Source organism: Heloderma suspectum, chromosome 7, assembly GCF_057233095.1.
Source record: "Heloderma suspectum isolate Gila_16-S chromosome 7, 16-S_ref, whole genome shotgun sequence".
NCBI lineage: Eukaryota > Metazoa > Chordata > Lepidosauria > Squamata > Helodermatidae > Heloderma > Heloderma suspectum.
Window position 1 is genome coordinate 52,980,271 of NC_139464.1, and position 13,268 is coordinate 52,993,538.

Genomic DNA, 13,268 nt, shown 5'->3' on the forward strand with positions numbered 1-13,268 from the left:
CCTCTTGAGCTCAGTGGAATTTTCTTCTGGAGGTTCATGGGATTGGGTTATTATTACTGGTTTTGAGTAATCGAAGAAAACTTGACAGTGTGGGATTATTCCTGAGCAATTATTTTTTGCAGAATTGTTTAGTTTTAATTACAGGCACTTGATGAACATCTTAAGACTACTTAACTGACAGTTAATATCTTGATAGTTTGATATCTTGATGAATAAATTAATATAATTTAGTATCATTTGACAGCCATTTAAGTTTCTCACCTCTTGAGGTTTTCTTTATAGTATGTTTTTAAGGTACTTGATGATAGATTTATTACAAGTTGCCTTAAATCGGTATAGTTTAAATTCATACAACACAATCCTATGAGCCATCTTGTAAATGGGGCCTTCTCAACTGATCTAGTAGAGAGGACTTTCAATGAAGACTGAGCCAGACCTAGGGACGAGGCTCACTCAACATGCCAACCATCTTGCCTGAAGAATAGGCAGGGCTGCTACATTAAACCTGTTAATATTCTGTGCCCAGGTATTACACATTCTATAGCCGGAAAAGCTGAATTCTGCAACATGTATAAATTATGCAAATTGAGCATATTTGCACCTAATTTTCACCAATTTCCCATATCTACTGTAGCTCTGTGTGGAACATCCCATACTATTCCAGAGGGTCCCCCAACCCTCATGAGCAGCTTTGTGGGGGGGGAATGAGGGGCTGCAGTGGGTGAAGTGGGGGATCAAGAAGAATTGGGTGCCCTGCCTTGCATGAGTGAAAGTGCTTTCCACTACTGCAAATACGTCATTAGATACAATCCAGTGTATAATTTATTTCTCTAGTCATGGGAGAAGCAAGGACACTGTAACCCTACCACTGCAATTGAAAATCTTATTCGACCACCTCTGGTGTCTGAGATTTTAGCAGTCATTCCCCACTCACTTTCAAGCACATGTTCACAGCCATAATGGCTAGAAATATGCTTCATAAATACTTCTGAAAGATGATATTCTCAGGAAGCTGAATTTGAAGCCTGTCTCACATTCTGTGCTTTTTCTCGCTCTTGCAGAATCACAGCAGATACATAGCTGTCCTTAGTTGTTCTCACAGGCTTCTTTGCCTGGTTTCGGAAGGGTCAGAGCATAGAAGTTTTCTTTGCCCTTTTCTGCTTTTGTGTCTTTGGGGATTGATAAGCTTAAGAAGAAGACTGAAGAGGTGCCTTGAGCAGGAAGACTGTTCCTTATTCATCCACCCTAGGGACTAATCTTGGGGTTAGGTGTGGGGAGCTGCATTTCCCTTTGTCCATTTTCTAGGAAAGCACTCCTTTGACCTGTCTAGAGTATACTGAGGCAGAGACTGAAAGGAGCTCAGTGCTGCCTTGTGTTTCCTCTCCCTTTTGTGATGAGCCAGAGGTGCAGGCCTTTACAGCAATATCTTGGTGAATTGACGGCTTCATCTCTTGTAGCAGACACTGGGTGCTTCCAGACAGAGGGCTCCTAGTGCTACCAATCAAAAGTCATTGTGCATCTTTTCCTCTGCAGAAGATTTTTTTCTGGTAACAAAAAAGACAAAAGAAGTGGTGAGAAATCACAAGAGGGTTACAAATGGAAGACAACATAACCTGGACTTCCTGTTAAAATTCCCTGAATGAGGCACAGTAGTTGCACAATAAAAAGCACCTGGGGGGTCTGTAAGCACCCCCAATGGTTACTGCATGGCTGCTAGGCTATGACTAGCGGCTTCTGATTCTCAGACTCAATCAGTGGAGGCTGGTGGCTCTGATTTTGGTGGAGCTATGAATCCATTCTGAACTCCTTGGATAGCCCCTTTAGAGTTCTGGCTGGTTCTGTTTGAAACCCAGAATGGATTCAAAGCCCCACCAAAATTAGAGCCCCCAGCCTCTACTGGCCTCAGTGTGTATCGGACACGGGAGAAGAGTAGCATTTTTCCTGTGCATTTCTTCTGTGTCACATACTTCACCATTGATGATCTACTCTCCAGGTTTTAAATGCTCTGGACCTCCTTTAAATAGTGCTGTAAGCAGACTGTGTAGTAACTCTGTTCTTTTCTTTCTCAACATGTTCCTGAATGTCCTGCTTGTGGGATGAATTGGTCGTTACTGGCAAACTTTAGAGCCTATTGTGAAGAATGGCAGACCTCCAACATCTCACAGCATGCACTCATTCCTTCACCAGTACACGGGATCCTTCAAAAAGCCTCCACTACGGCGACCACACAGTGTTATCGGTGGCAGCCTTGGCTCTTTCATGGCAATGCCAAGGAATGGGAGCAGACTAGGTAATTTGTTCTTATAGCATCAATTCATTCAGTTCATAGGTTAATTATTTGACTTCTCTCCTTCACCCAAGAGTAAGAGTAATGCAGTAATATTTGTAATGGATTTGTAGAAACGTTAAGGTATTTAATAACTCTATAACTTTGCTAAATATATTTGGAAGGAAATTCACTATAAAAAGCAGTGGGTTGTGTTCATTGAAAGACAAATGTGACTTAGAATTTTATTTTATTTTTAGTAATTAATTTATTACATTTGTACATTGCCCAGTAAACAAAACTCTCTGGGCGGTTCACAAAACAAAACTTAAAACTATAAAGTTCTAGTGTAAACCAGAGTTTCCACAACTGAGGGATGCCAATTTAATAGTATGGCACCCGATTATGATGGGTGCCAAAAGAAAAGTGTTAAGTGTTAATTTATAAAATATTCAGATGTGAATGGCTGGCAACTAGGGATTTACAACATGGGGCTGTTCACACAACGCGTTAACCCATGCTCAGTGGTTAAGTGTAGGTTGTTTTGAACCGTGGGTTGTTTGTTGAATCTGGGTTAGCCTGTTGTCTGAATGCGGCATATTTTCTGCAGGGCGGGTGATCGTGTTGTCTGAATGCAGCCAGGGTGGCTTGTTAACCATGCAGTGTGGCTTGTTAACCACCTTGAGCAACCCAACAACAAACCACAAGTTCTCAAGTCGGCTTGTTTGAGAAAGTAAGCCACACTGCATGGTATATAACATGCTAACCCACAGTTCAACAAACAACCCAAGGTTTAAAACACCCCTCACTCAACCACTGAGTGTGGGTTAGCATGTTGTGTGAACAGCTCTATTATCTTACACTTAACTAGCCCAATTTCAGGAACGGACATTTTCTGTATTACCAGAAAGTGACAACCCATCCCTGAGCCATTGGGATCCTGCTAGTGAGTTGCAAAGCTGTCAGTGGAGTTGTCAGCCTGATCAGTTAAGCAAATGCAAGCTAGCTATCCTTGTGCAGATTGGCAACTATATTGATTTTAGCATTTTATATATTTTTTAAATGGAGTATCTGTTATTTGGCACTGTTTGTAGTGTCATGGTTTGAAAGAGACTAAAGCCCCATCCGGGCATTCACTCAAGTGATTCTTAATTGTGTTTGTGAATGCCCAAATAGGGCTTAGAAAACCCATGCTTCAAGACAGGACACATCACACTTTACCATACCAGTGTGTGTCACAAACAAAAACCATGTACATAGCATTCAAAAATGAAGCACCCATAGGTGCTAAAATACGCATTATTTTGTGCATTTCTTCATTATAAATGGAGATTGTCATCTCCCAGTGGACTCCTTTCTGAAATGGTGTGTTGGCTTAAGACAATGATTAAGTTTATGATGGTTGAAGTGACCCAAAATCATAGAATAGTCATAGAATAGTAGGGTTGGAAGGGGCCTATAAGACCATCGAGTCCAACCCCCAATGAAGGTAGAATGTCACTAGTGAGTCCTCATGATAAAAAATTCAGTACTGCTTATCCTAAATTAGGAAAAGAATGATAATATTGGCTAAAAAATGATAATATGGGCTGACATCAGCTCATTGGCTAGAGATGATATATGTGAAAACCATTTGCACAAAATTGTTAACCAATCCATTCCTTACATTCTCCTTCCTAAGCCTGACAATGATCTATCCTTTTGCAATTATTTTGTTGTCTAAATCAATTACATGCTTTTATGTTAATGAATCCTTGGAATATTGCTTAAATATTCATGAATGTAGTTTCCTCTCTCTTCATAGAGAAATAAACTGGCAGACTTGCTGTTCATTGTGTCTGCTGATGTGAATTATGTTTCCCAGAGGTGTAATTTTATTTCAATAAACTCATGATATAGACATTTTTTCTATGAGGAGAGTGCTGTTTCGCCTGATAAGCAGAGGGGACTTGGAGTCGGTATAGCCCATTTCCTGCAACTGACACTCATTCACCCAGTCAGTTGTATTAAATACATTTGAGTAACACATTTTTGCATAATTGGATCAACTTCTATTATGCAGGACTTCATATTAATTTAAAAAATAAGTGTATTTTTTCTTAGTTTGAAGTAAAAACAAGAAAAATTGTATCTAGGGCTAGAAAAAATTCTGCAAACAGAAGCAAATCCAGCTTAGCAAACAATAGCAGTCATTATACTTAACTTCTGCTGAATTGGAAGCTTCAGAACTGTAACTGCCAAGATGGATGCCATTACTCACAGAAGAATCTTTTGTGTTCATAAACTGAGTGACATGAATATTTTGTTATCTGATGTCAACAGCTCTGAGACCAACAGTTATACAGCAGATTTTCAAATAATGCTTTCACGTCCTTTATCATTAATTCATCATATAATTCAGTAAAGTCTGTATGTGGCAATACATATGCAAATAATTTATTATATCAGTCTTCATTTATAAAGTTTATACCCATTTTAGGTTTAATTCTGTTTAGCTAAATACTAGAAAATATTTCTTAGCTATAGTTGAGAATACTGGAATACATCAAGGGAATTTGTGGAAACTCCTCCATCAGCACGCTTTTACAGAATCATTTATCATATATATATTAACGTATAGAGCAAGGAACTAGCCCTCAAGTTTCCTTCCATTAGTTATCCGTTGTTGTTATGGGATAAATGCAGTTAATGGTTGTTACTGTTTTTAATCAAGTCAAGAAATAAATAACTTAAGCCTTCGTACATGGGATGAAAGCTTGTAGAATCAGCATGTGATGGGATTACTGTTAAACGTAAGCCAACATTTGTTGGGCATGATATGTAACTGATGTGTTCATGCATAGGCTCTCACATAATCTGGTTTATTTGTACAGTTCTGGTTGCCACACCTTGAAAAGGATATCGTAGAGATGGAAAATGGGAAGAAAGAGAAACCAAAATGATCGGGGCTTTGGAAAACCTCCCCTGTGAGGAAAGGTTACAGTGTTTGGGATTTCTGAGCTTAGAAAACAGGCTAGAAGAGGGGACATGATAGAGGTATATAAAATTATGTATGGTGTGGAGAAATACTAGAACCTGGGGTCATCCAGTGAAGCTGAATTGTAGGAGATTCAGGATAGACAAAAGGAAATCACACAGCACATAAACTATGGAATTTGCTACTGCAAGATATAATGGCCAACAACCTAGAATGGTGTTCTGGAGAATAAGGCTTTCATTGGCAACTACTCATGATGGCTATATACTACCTCCAGGATCAGAGGCACCATGTCTCTGAATACCATTTCCTGTGGGACAGAAGCAGGAGAAGACTATTACCCTTGCATCCTTCTTCCAAGCTTCCCATAGGCATCTGGCTCTCCGCTCTGGGAAACAGGATGCCAGACTAAATAGGCCTTTGGTCAGATCCAGAAGGTCTGTTCTTATGTTCTTATGAATTGCACACATACACAGCCATTACATGTGTAGATGGATTCACTGTGATCTCTCTGATCTGCCACACATTGATTCTGTACACGTTGCCTGGAATTTAAATAGTACTGTAGTTATCGCATGCTAAAGGAGCTTAGCTTTTATCAGAATCAAGCATATGCATGTGTTTCCTTAGTGTGTTGCCGGATCATTTCCCCAGGTCAGTTTGTTTGGTTGTATGTTTGTTTTCTAGCTGGGTAGTTGTTTCATTAAGGTGGTTTTACAGCATAATCCTATACATGTTTACATAGAAGTAGGTCCCATTGGGTTCAGGGGGCTTACCCCATATAAGTGGGTATAGAATTATAGCATAAGTCTAGTTAAGTGTACACTCTTCTATTTTGGAAAGATATTGAATCTGTTGAATACTATGCATGTTTGCATAGATATGGCATTCTGCTGAATGGCCCAGATAATGCTCTATATCTGCAATCAGTGTTTCGTATAGAAAGTGCAGCTTGTTACTTTTAGAATCCTAAATCAATTTCTGTGCCTGAGAGAAATAAGACATTTATTTGTAATTTTAATGGATAGTGGAAAATAAAGAAAATCCTAAATTTAATCAGTAACTCTCAAGAACAAAATATGTTTGCTTAATGGCCGTTTCCATTATTTATCTATAATGTCATCTTTACCAAGGCAGAATAAGAAATGTCCAGTTAATTTTAAAAAATGATTAGGATATTATAAAAGAGCCAGTAACCCTCCTGCTGGTATATTCAAGTGGGGAAAATGTGAACAGGCTATTCAGAGTTTGACATTTATCATAACACTAACACACACACACACACACATATACGCACGCACACGCGCACACATACATACGTGCGTGCGCGTGCGTACACACTCACACATGTCACTTGAAATTTTCTGATAATTTAATATTCCTTTCACTTGAAATTTCCTTTATTGGCTCTTAAATAAAAGCCTCCCTTTAAAGGTTCCTGTATAATATTCTAGCTGAATATATTTCTAGAAGATTTTGACTCTGCTTATTAGATAAGTCTCCTTTTTCTTGTTATCTCAATTACATATGGATAGCCTTGGTCTTCAAATTGAAGAGATTTCAATTAAAAATAGAAACTGAATGAAGTAACTAGGACTAAAAAGATCGTGCCAAAGTGGCATCATTGTCTATTTGCAATGTGCTACTCATGTGATCGACACAATCTTAGTGATAAAATGAGTACCATTTAGCTTGCTCGTGCTTTTGGTGAGCAATTAATACTGAGTGCTTTCTTAATTGAATATCAGTAGAATAATTAATGGCTTTGTTTGATTTAGACATTGTACATGAAAATCTGAAAATGGGTTCAGATGGTGAGAGTGATCAAGCTTCTGGAACATCATCTGATGAAGTCCAATCCCCTACAGGTGTTTGCCTCAGAAACCGGATACACAGACGGATTTCCATGGAGGTAATCTATGTTCCCATGCGGAAGCATTATTCTAACAAGACCCTTGGGATTTATTTACCTGTTTTAAATAGTTTTAACTACTTGATGTTCAGTATAATTGAGTCTGAAATAGAACGTTAAAAAAAGGTTATCTTTGACAGTGTTATGAAAAAATTTAAGCACATCTGTGTAAATAAGCTCCCCACCCCCACACCGGTTACTAGCCTGCCTCCCCTCCATGTAACTATTGTGCTGGAGGCTAGCAGAAGAGAGCTACATTTCTGTGCTGGAGGAGGGGGCTTTCATCCTGTAGCAGCCCAGCTGGTTTCTATGCTTGGTGCAGAAGAGGGATGAGGTGAATTCTAAAGTCTGGATGTGGCCATTGAAAAGGCACTCTCTCGTCTTCCTACCAGATTCACCTCTGACATCAGCAAGACAGAAGAAAGCCCAGGCAGGCTTATATTGGAGTAGGCAGTCCTTCAAGTAGCCTGGTCCTAAGCCGTTTAGGGCTTGAAAAGTCAAAACCAGCACTTCGAATTGGGTTCACAAACTGATTGGAAGCCAGTGCAGTGATAACAATGGAATCACATGCTCCTTATACTCTGCTCCAATCAAACATTTGGCTACAGCATTTTGGACCAGCTTTGGACCTGTATTTCTTGAACAGCATCTCTGCGTGGCAAGTCACATTTAAAACAGAGGGGACTTTCAAAAGCAGATTGTGATACAGCATGGAGGTCTCCTGTTCAGGGTGGGCAAAGTAAAAAAAAAATTCTACTGGGTTTGCCCCTTGGATGCAGTTAAAGTTGGGATTCTAGTCCAAGTCACGTTTTCCCCTTAAATTAAGAAGGTTTACTGTGACGTTTTTGAAAACCTACGAGCTAAACATTGGCTTTTAATTGGAAATTGAACTACTCAAAAGTTATTTAATCAATAAGAGTTCAGAGCTAGGTAAGCATGTTTCAGGGGCTGTATATTTCCTATCTCTGGACTTCAGAGTGTTGGGAAACGAAGTTACAGAGATTTTCAGCAGTCAAGGAAACTGGGATTATGGTTGAAAAAATGAGAATATAGAATATGCACTGTGTGATGTGCATAATCTCTGAGAGACCCCATCTCTTACTCTTGGGGCTTTCATTTAATTCCATTTACTTATCTGCACAACACTTCAGAAACAAACACTCTTGACTTCTTCAGCTTTTCTCTCTTCCTGTTCTAACAAATGGAATCTTGCATGACACTAGACAAAAGGAGGAAAGACTACTTAATTTCCTTCATTTATAAAACTAAGTATGAATGCCAGCCATCCTATCATGTATCTGGGGAAAACTGTAGCAAAATCCTAAATAGAACTAGATTTTTAACACAGAAGGGTAAAACCTATTTTATATTTAAAGTCTACTTCATTGTAGAGTCTCAAAGAGGTGTTGCCCCAAATAATGTTTGTTTTTAAAACCACAGGTGCTATTGCTTATTATATTTTTGTTAGCTTTTAGATTTGATTCAGAACTCAATGAAGTCAGTAGAAGATGTTTTTCCTGTTGATTTGAGCTTATGTACCAAGAATGTAAAGAGAAGCTTTGGTAAAATCTGGAAGAGCTCTTTAAAATTTAAAAACCCCCACTGCCATTCATTCTACTTTTTCATCTCAAAATTAAACATCCAAGCAGAAAAGCTTTTATGTTTAGCAGCTTTAAAAAATGTACATATTTGTCATAATTCAGTTCATCGTAGAAGTACTGGAAATATTTTCCTTGTAGTCTGTCGATTCTGTTAGGTTCTTTCATTTTTCTCTGAATTCAGAATGCTTGTTTCTAATTGAAACTGGAGTAATGTGGTTTAGTTACGTGACTATTGGGTAGCACAATCAATTATGTCTATGTAGGCAAGTCTTTGGGGTCCTCTGAAAAACTGAGTTTGTACTCTTAAAACAAGTTTGAGATTGCAAAGATAAGTTTGGCACATGCGTACTTCCCGAATTATGTTGTTGTTTTCTAGATTAGACTACTTGATCTGTGAATCCTCTTAGGATGCAATCCTGTGCATGTTTAGACAGGAAAAACGTCCTACAATTCCCAGCATGCCCCAGCCAGCATGGCTGGCTGGAGGGATATTGGGATTGTAGGATTTTTTTTTCTGTCTGAACTTGCCTAGGACTGTGCCAGTCCTATTGAGCCAGACCCAGAATGTTTGAATCTCTGTCACCTGTAGTTGTGTAGCTGTTAAAAAGGTTTTACTGTTGTGCAAAACAAAAGGTATTTCTGATTCACTGATTGCCATCACTAAGTACTATCTTAATGAAATGAATTGCAGTACTAGTGAGGAGAAAAGGTGAACACTATCTCCTTATCCAAGCAAAAATGGCAGAAGCCAGATTTGCGCGGGGGGGGGGTGTCAGGGAGGAGCTTACTTCTCCGCTAATGGACTATGCCTTTGTATGGATGGCTTGTGATGGGACTGAGCTAAGGGATGGAAAGAACGTTGCCCTTGTGGAAGAACCCAAAATAGTTCCTACTCATTACAACCACACACAGTGCTGTGGGGCTATAGGAGGAACTAGCAAGTATGCTTCTGCGGCAAGACCCTCCTCATTTTTGCTGGTGTGGACAGGGCTGCAAACTATTTTAGGGCCTGAAGTAGAACATGTGAAGAATGAGGAGCGAACAATTACTTTGCTCTGAAAAGGTAGAAATCCTGGAGGGGCAGGGATGGAATGCTGCTTCTGGATTCTGGAATGGGAACATGAAAATGAAGCATGAAGTCTGTTGTACATGAATCAGTGATTATGCTAATCATGCTACCGCTGACGACATTTGTAATCCTGCTTTCAATTTTCTATTCATCTAGAGTAGCTTGTGCCTCTTTATTGTGATTCTGAATTAGACAATTAAGGCTGCAATCCTGTACACACTTACCTGAGAGTAAGTCCCATTCAGCTCCTTGGGACTTACTTCTGAGTAGATGTGCATAGGATTGCACAGTAAGTCTATTTTAAGAACTTCGATCTGTTATTAACTGATGTTGATTGCTCTTAAAATCACATGAAGGTCGGTTAATACAGAACTTTAGTCTGTGTACATTTAAATTAATTCTCCACTTTTTCCTCTTCTTTCCAGTGCTCTCTAAACTTGGTATTCTTAGTCTGATCTTTATTTCGATCTCGTGATACGATGTGCAGTCAAATATAGAATACAATCTTTCAAATGTGTAATCGTTTTCATGTATCTAATTAGCAAATAGTTTTTAAAAAATTGAATGGCTACATAGTTTAAAACAGGCGTGCCTTTATGTTTTAATTATAAAGCCAAAACTAGCCAATCTAGGTTTTAATCCACAATTCTAAATTATCTTAATAGCTAAATTTAATCTTCATATGCCATCAGTCCATCATGAGTTAATGTTCTCCACGTGTTTGTTGTAGCACGTTCCCATTCCAGAGTTGGCTTTTAATGCTTACTGACCTTTTTGAGATGTATTCTGCTTCAGATGTGTTTGAAAATTAAATTTATGCAAAATTAGCTACAGAAGGCTGTATGGTTTAAAAATGGCTACCACAGCTGTGAATAACACGATTAGCTGTTAGGCAGTGTGTTCCTTTGATCAGTGACTCTCAAATTGTGCAGGGAGCACAAGACACTTGCAAAGGGGTGTGGAGTTCATAGGAGGGAAAGGATTCTCCAGCAGGCAGACACACCTTCCTCCCAACAGTAGAGTTTTAGTGATGTAACCACCAAACCACTATGCCAATAATGGAAGTTGCAAAGAGGCCGGGAACAAATGGGAGATTCGGGCCACACAAGCTTCTCCCTCTCTTGCCCTCTTCCCTGACTGGCTCATTTTTTGGAGATAATCTGAGATACCCTGTTGAAGTCCTCTTCCAATGCCTGTGTTTAATTAACGCCCCATTCTACAGATCCGTACGCATATATTGTAGCATTGGGCTACATCAAGTGTGGGCAACTTGTCGGCCAAAACATCTGGAGGGCCACAATACCCATCAGTCCTCGGCTGCATAGCCAGTGGTGGGGGATAATGGGAGTTGTGGGCCTCTAGATGTTTTGGCCTACAAGTTGCCCATAACTGCAACTGTGTGCAAGGATTTGGCACATTTGCCTGCTGAAGAGATGGTTACTAGTGTGTTTTTAGAGTCAGAACAATAGAGAAAGCAATGATGGCAGGTTTAAATTCTTTATTATGAAGTTGCTGTCAGGCTGGGAAAGTTCTTAGGTCCTGTCTCTTCCTTAGTTGGGTCTGTGCTCATCGCAGGTGGAACGATCACCCACCATGAACAGTAGTGGAGGTTTTGCAGTAGTGGAGGAATGCACAGAAGTTCAGTGCAGCATGTTTAACACATCAAGTTTTTAAAAAAATCTATAGGTAATTTGAAGGACCAGAATAAGTATAGTGTCCCATGCCATTTTAAATGGTGAGATAATGATTGCTTTTGGAAGGCAAGAAGTTATAGGATTTAATCGTCATTTTTTCATTTCAACATTACACTCCATATAATAAACATTGTGATAACAGCCTCTTCTAAGTCATTCTGTGCAGTAGAAAAAAATGAACTTCCTTCATGAAGGAAGTGTTACTCATTGCCATTAGCTGAGTGTGTTCCCGACATGGTGTGATGATACATTAAGCCAATAAATGGTGCACTATGATTCATGTTTGAAAATTGTCCGGCTCCTATACTTAGATTAGCATTCCTGCCTAAATGTCTTTATTTGGGCATTTTGATTGTTGATTTATTTATTTGCTTACATTTTATATTGCCTTTCCAACAAGTTGCCCAATGTGGCATACAAAACAATATTTCCATTTTTTTAAAAACCCTGATTATTTGGGACACAAATGTTCCCTTCCACATGTGGAAGGGGCCTGTTCATGAAATGGCCATTTACATTCTGTGCTAGAGCATTGTGCAAGGTAAGTAAAACAAATCCAAATATGTTATTTCACTGTACAAGAGCTTGTGTAAGCTCATGCACAAGCAGAAACTTGAGAACTGCTGGACCTATTATTTTCAGCACTGGCTGTGTTCAGAAGTCACAATATGTTATGGCTTATCATGATAGGAATGGCCTGCAACAAGCCTAGTGTTTGTACCCTTCCCCTCCTCCAGTGTCCCGGAGAAGGAGTTCAGAAGTGTTCACTTCTGCTTTTAGTGAAACAGCTTCCCGAGTCATCCAAATTGGGAACTTAACACTAATTATGGTTTAAACATGCCAGCTTCTTAATCCATGGGCAGTATCCAGTGATGCCCACATGCCACGCTAGTGCAACAGGGAGGTAGCAGTTCTAAAGCAACTGGAAACAAGCAGAAACACTTGTTTCCGAAGAGAGACAGGTCAGCAATGCTCACAGAAGGGAGCTCTGCTGACCTGCCCCAATCCAGAAACAATAATTGCTGCTTGTTTCTGGGGCTGCTTTAGGAAGCACCATCTCCCTGTGGTGCTAGTGGTGGGACCCACTGGCACAACGGAATGAGTGGAAGTGCAGTGACAGTATACTGGATACTGCCTCATAGTTTGAATGTGGCTTGTTTTAAACTAACCATAGTTAGTATGAACTGCGTTTTTTTGCATTTCTCCAGACAGCACAACACGCTGCGGTTAACTCAAAGCTGAAGCAAAAACTTCTGAACTCCTCCTCCTGATTTCAGACTTATAAGACTTCAAATGAATGTTTACGCTGTGATGGCCTTTTCCCTGCAACCCACCTTAATATAAATGCTTCACACTTTTGCATACACATTGTGAACTTAGAGCAAAGTCTCCTCTGTTCTACACATAACTCTGTGTAACTAACACTCTTGCCCAACACTCATTTCAAAGCAACTTGTATAGGATGAAATCCTGGAAGCTTGCACTTTTTGTCTCTTGGTGATATAACAATTTCTGAATGCAGGAAACATCTGATGCTGAACTGGAGAAAAACAGTAAGAGTTAGAACTCTACAAAACCCTTTCTGTAAACACAAGGTAGAAATACAGCAGAAAGTACTTTTCCAAAATATGTTATGCTATTCATATTCATATTATTTTACATGCTGCTTCCATTTCATTCCTATTGGGCTGGATCCAAAGAACTGTGAGGGGAGGAAAATAACCTCTAGTGCTGTGCTACAAATGCTTG

At 39.4% G+C, this 13,268-nt stretch overlaps 1 protein-coding gene across 1 annotated transcript in view; it reads left to right on the forward strand.

Annotated features, from left to right (window-relative positions):
* The window catches only part of CDK17 (cyclin dependent kinase 17), a 92,258-nt gene that overhangs the window by 43,298 nt on the left and 35,692 nt on the right, over nucleotides 1-13,268 (forward strand). Inside the window, exons 3-4 of the mRNA XM_084810219.1 lie at nucleotides 2,126-2,290; nucleotides 7,022-7,155. Of these exons, the coding sequence (XP_084666345.1) occupies nucleotides 2,126-2,290; nucleotides 7,022-7,155 (299 nt within the window). The remainder of the gene's footprint in view (nucleotides 1-2,125; nucleotides 2,291-7,021; nucleotides 7,156-13,268) is intronic.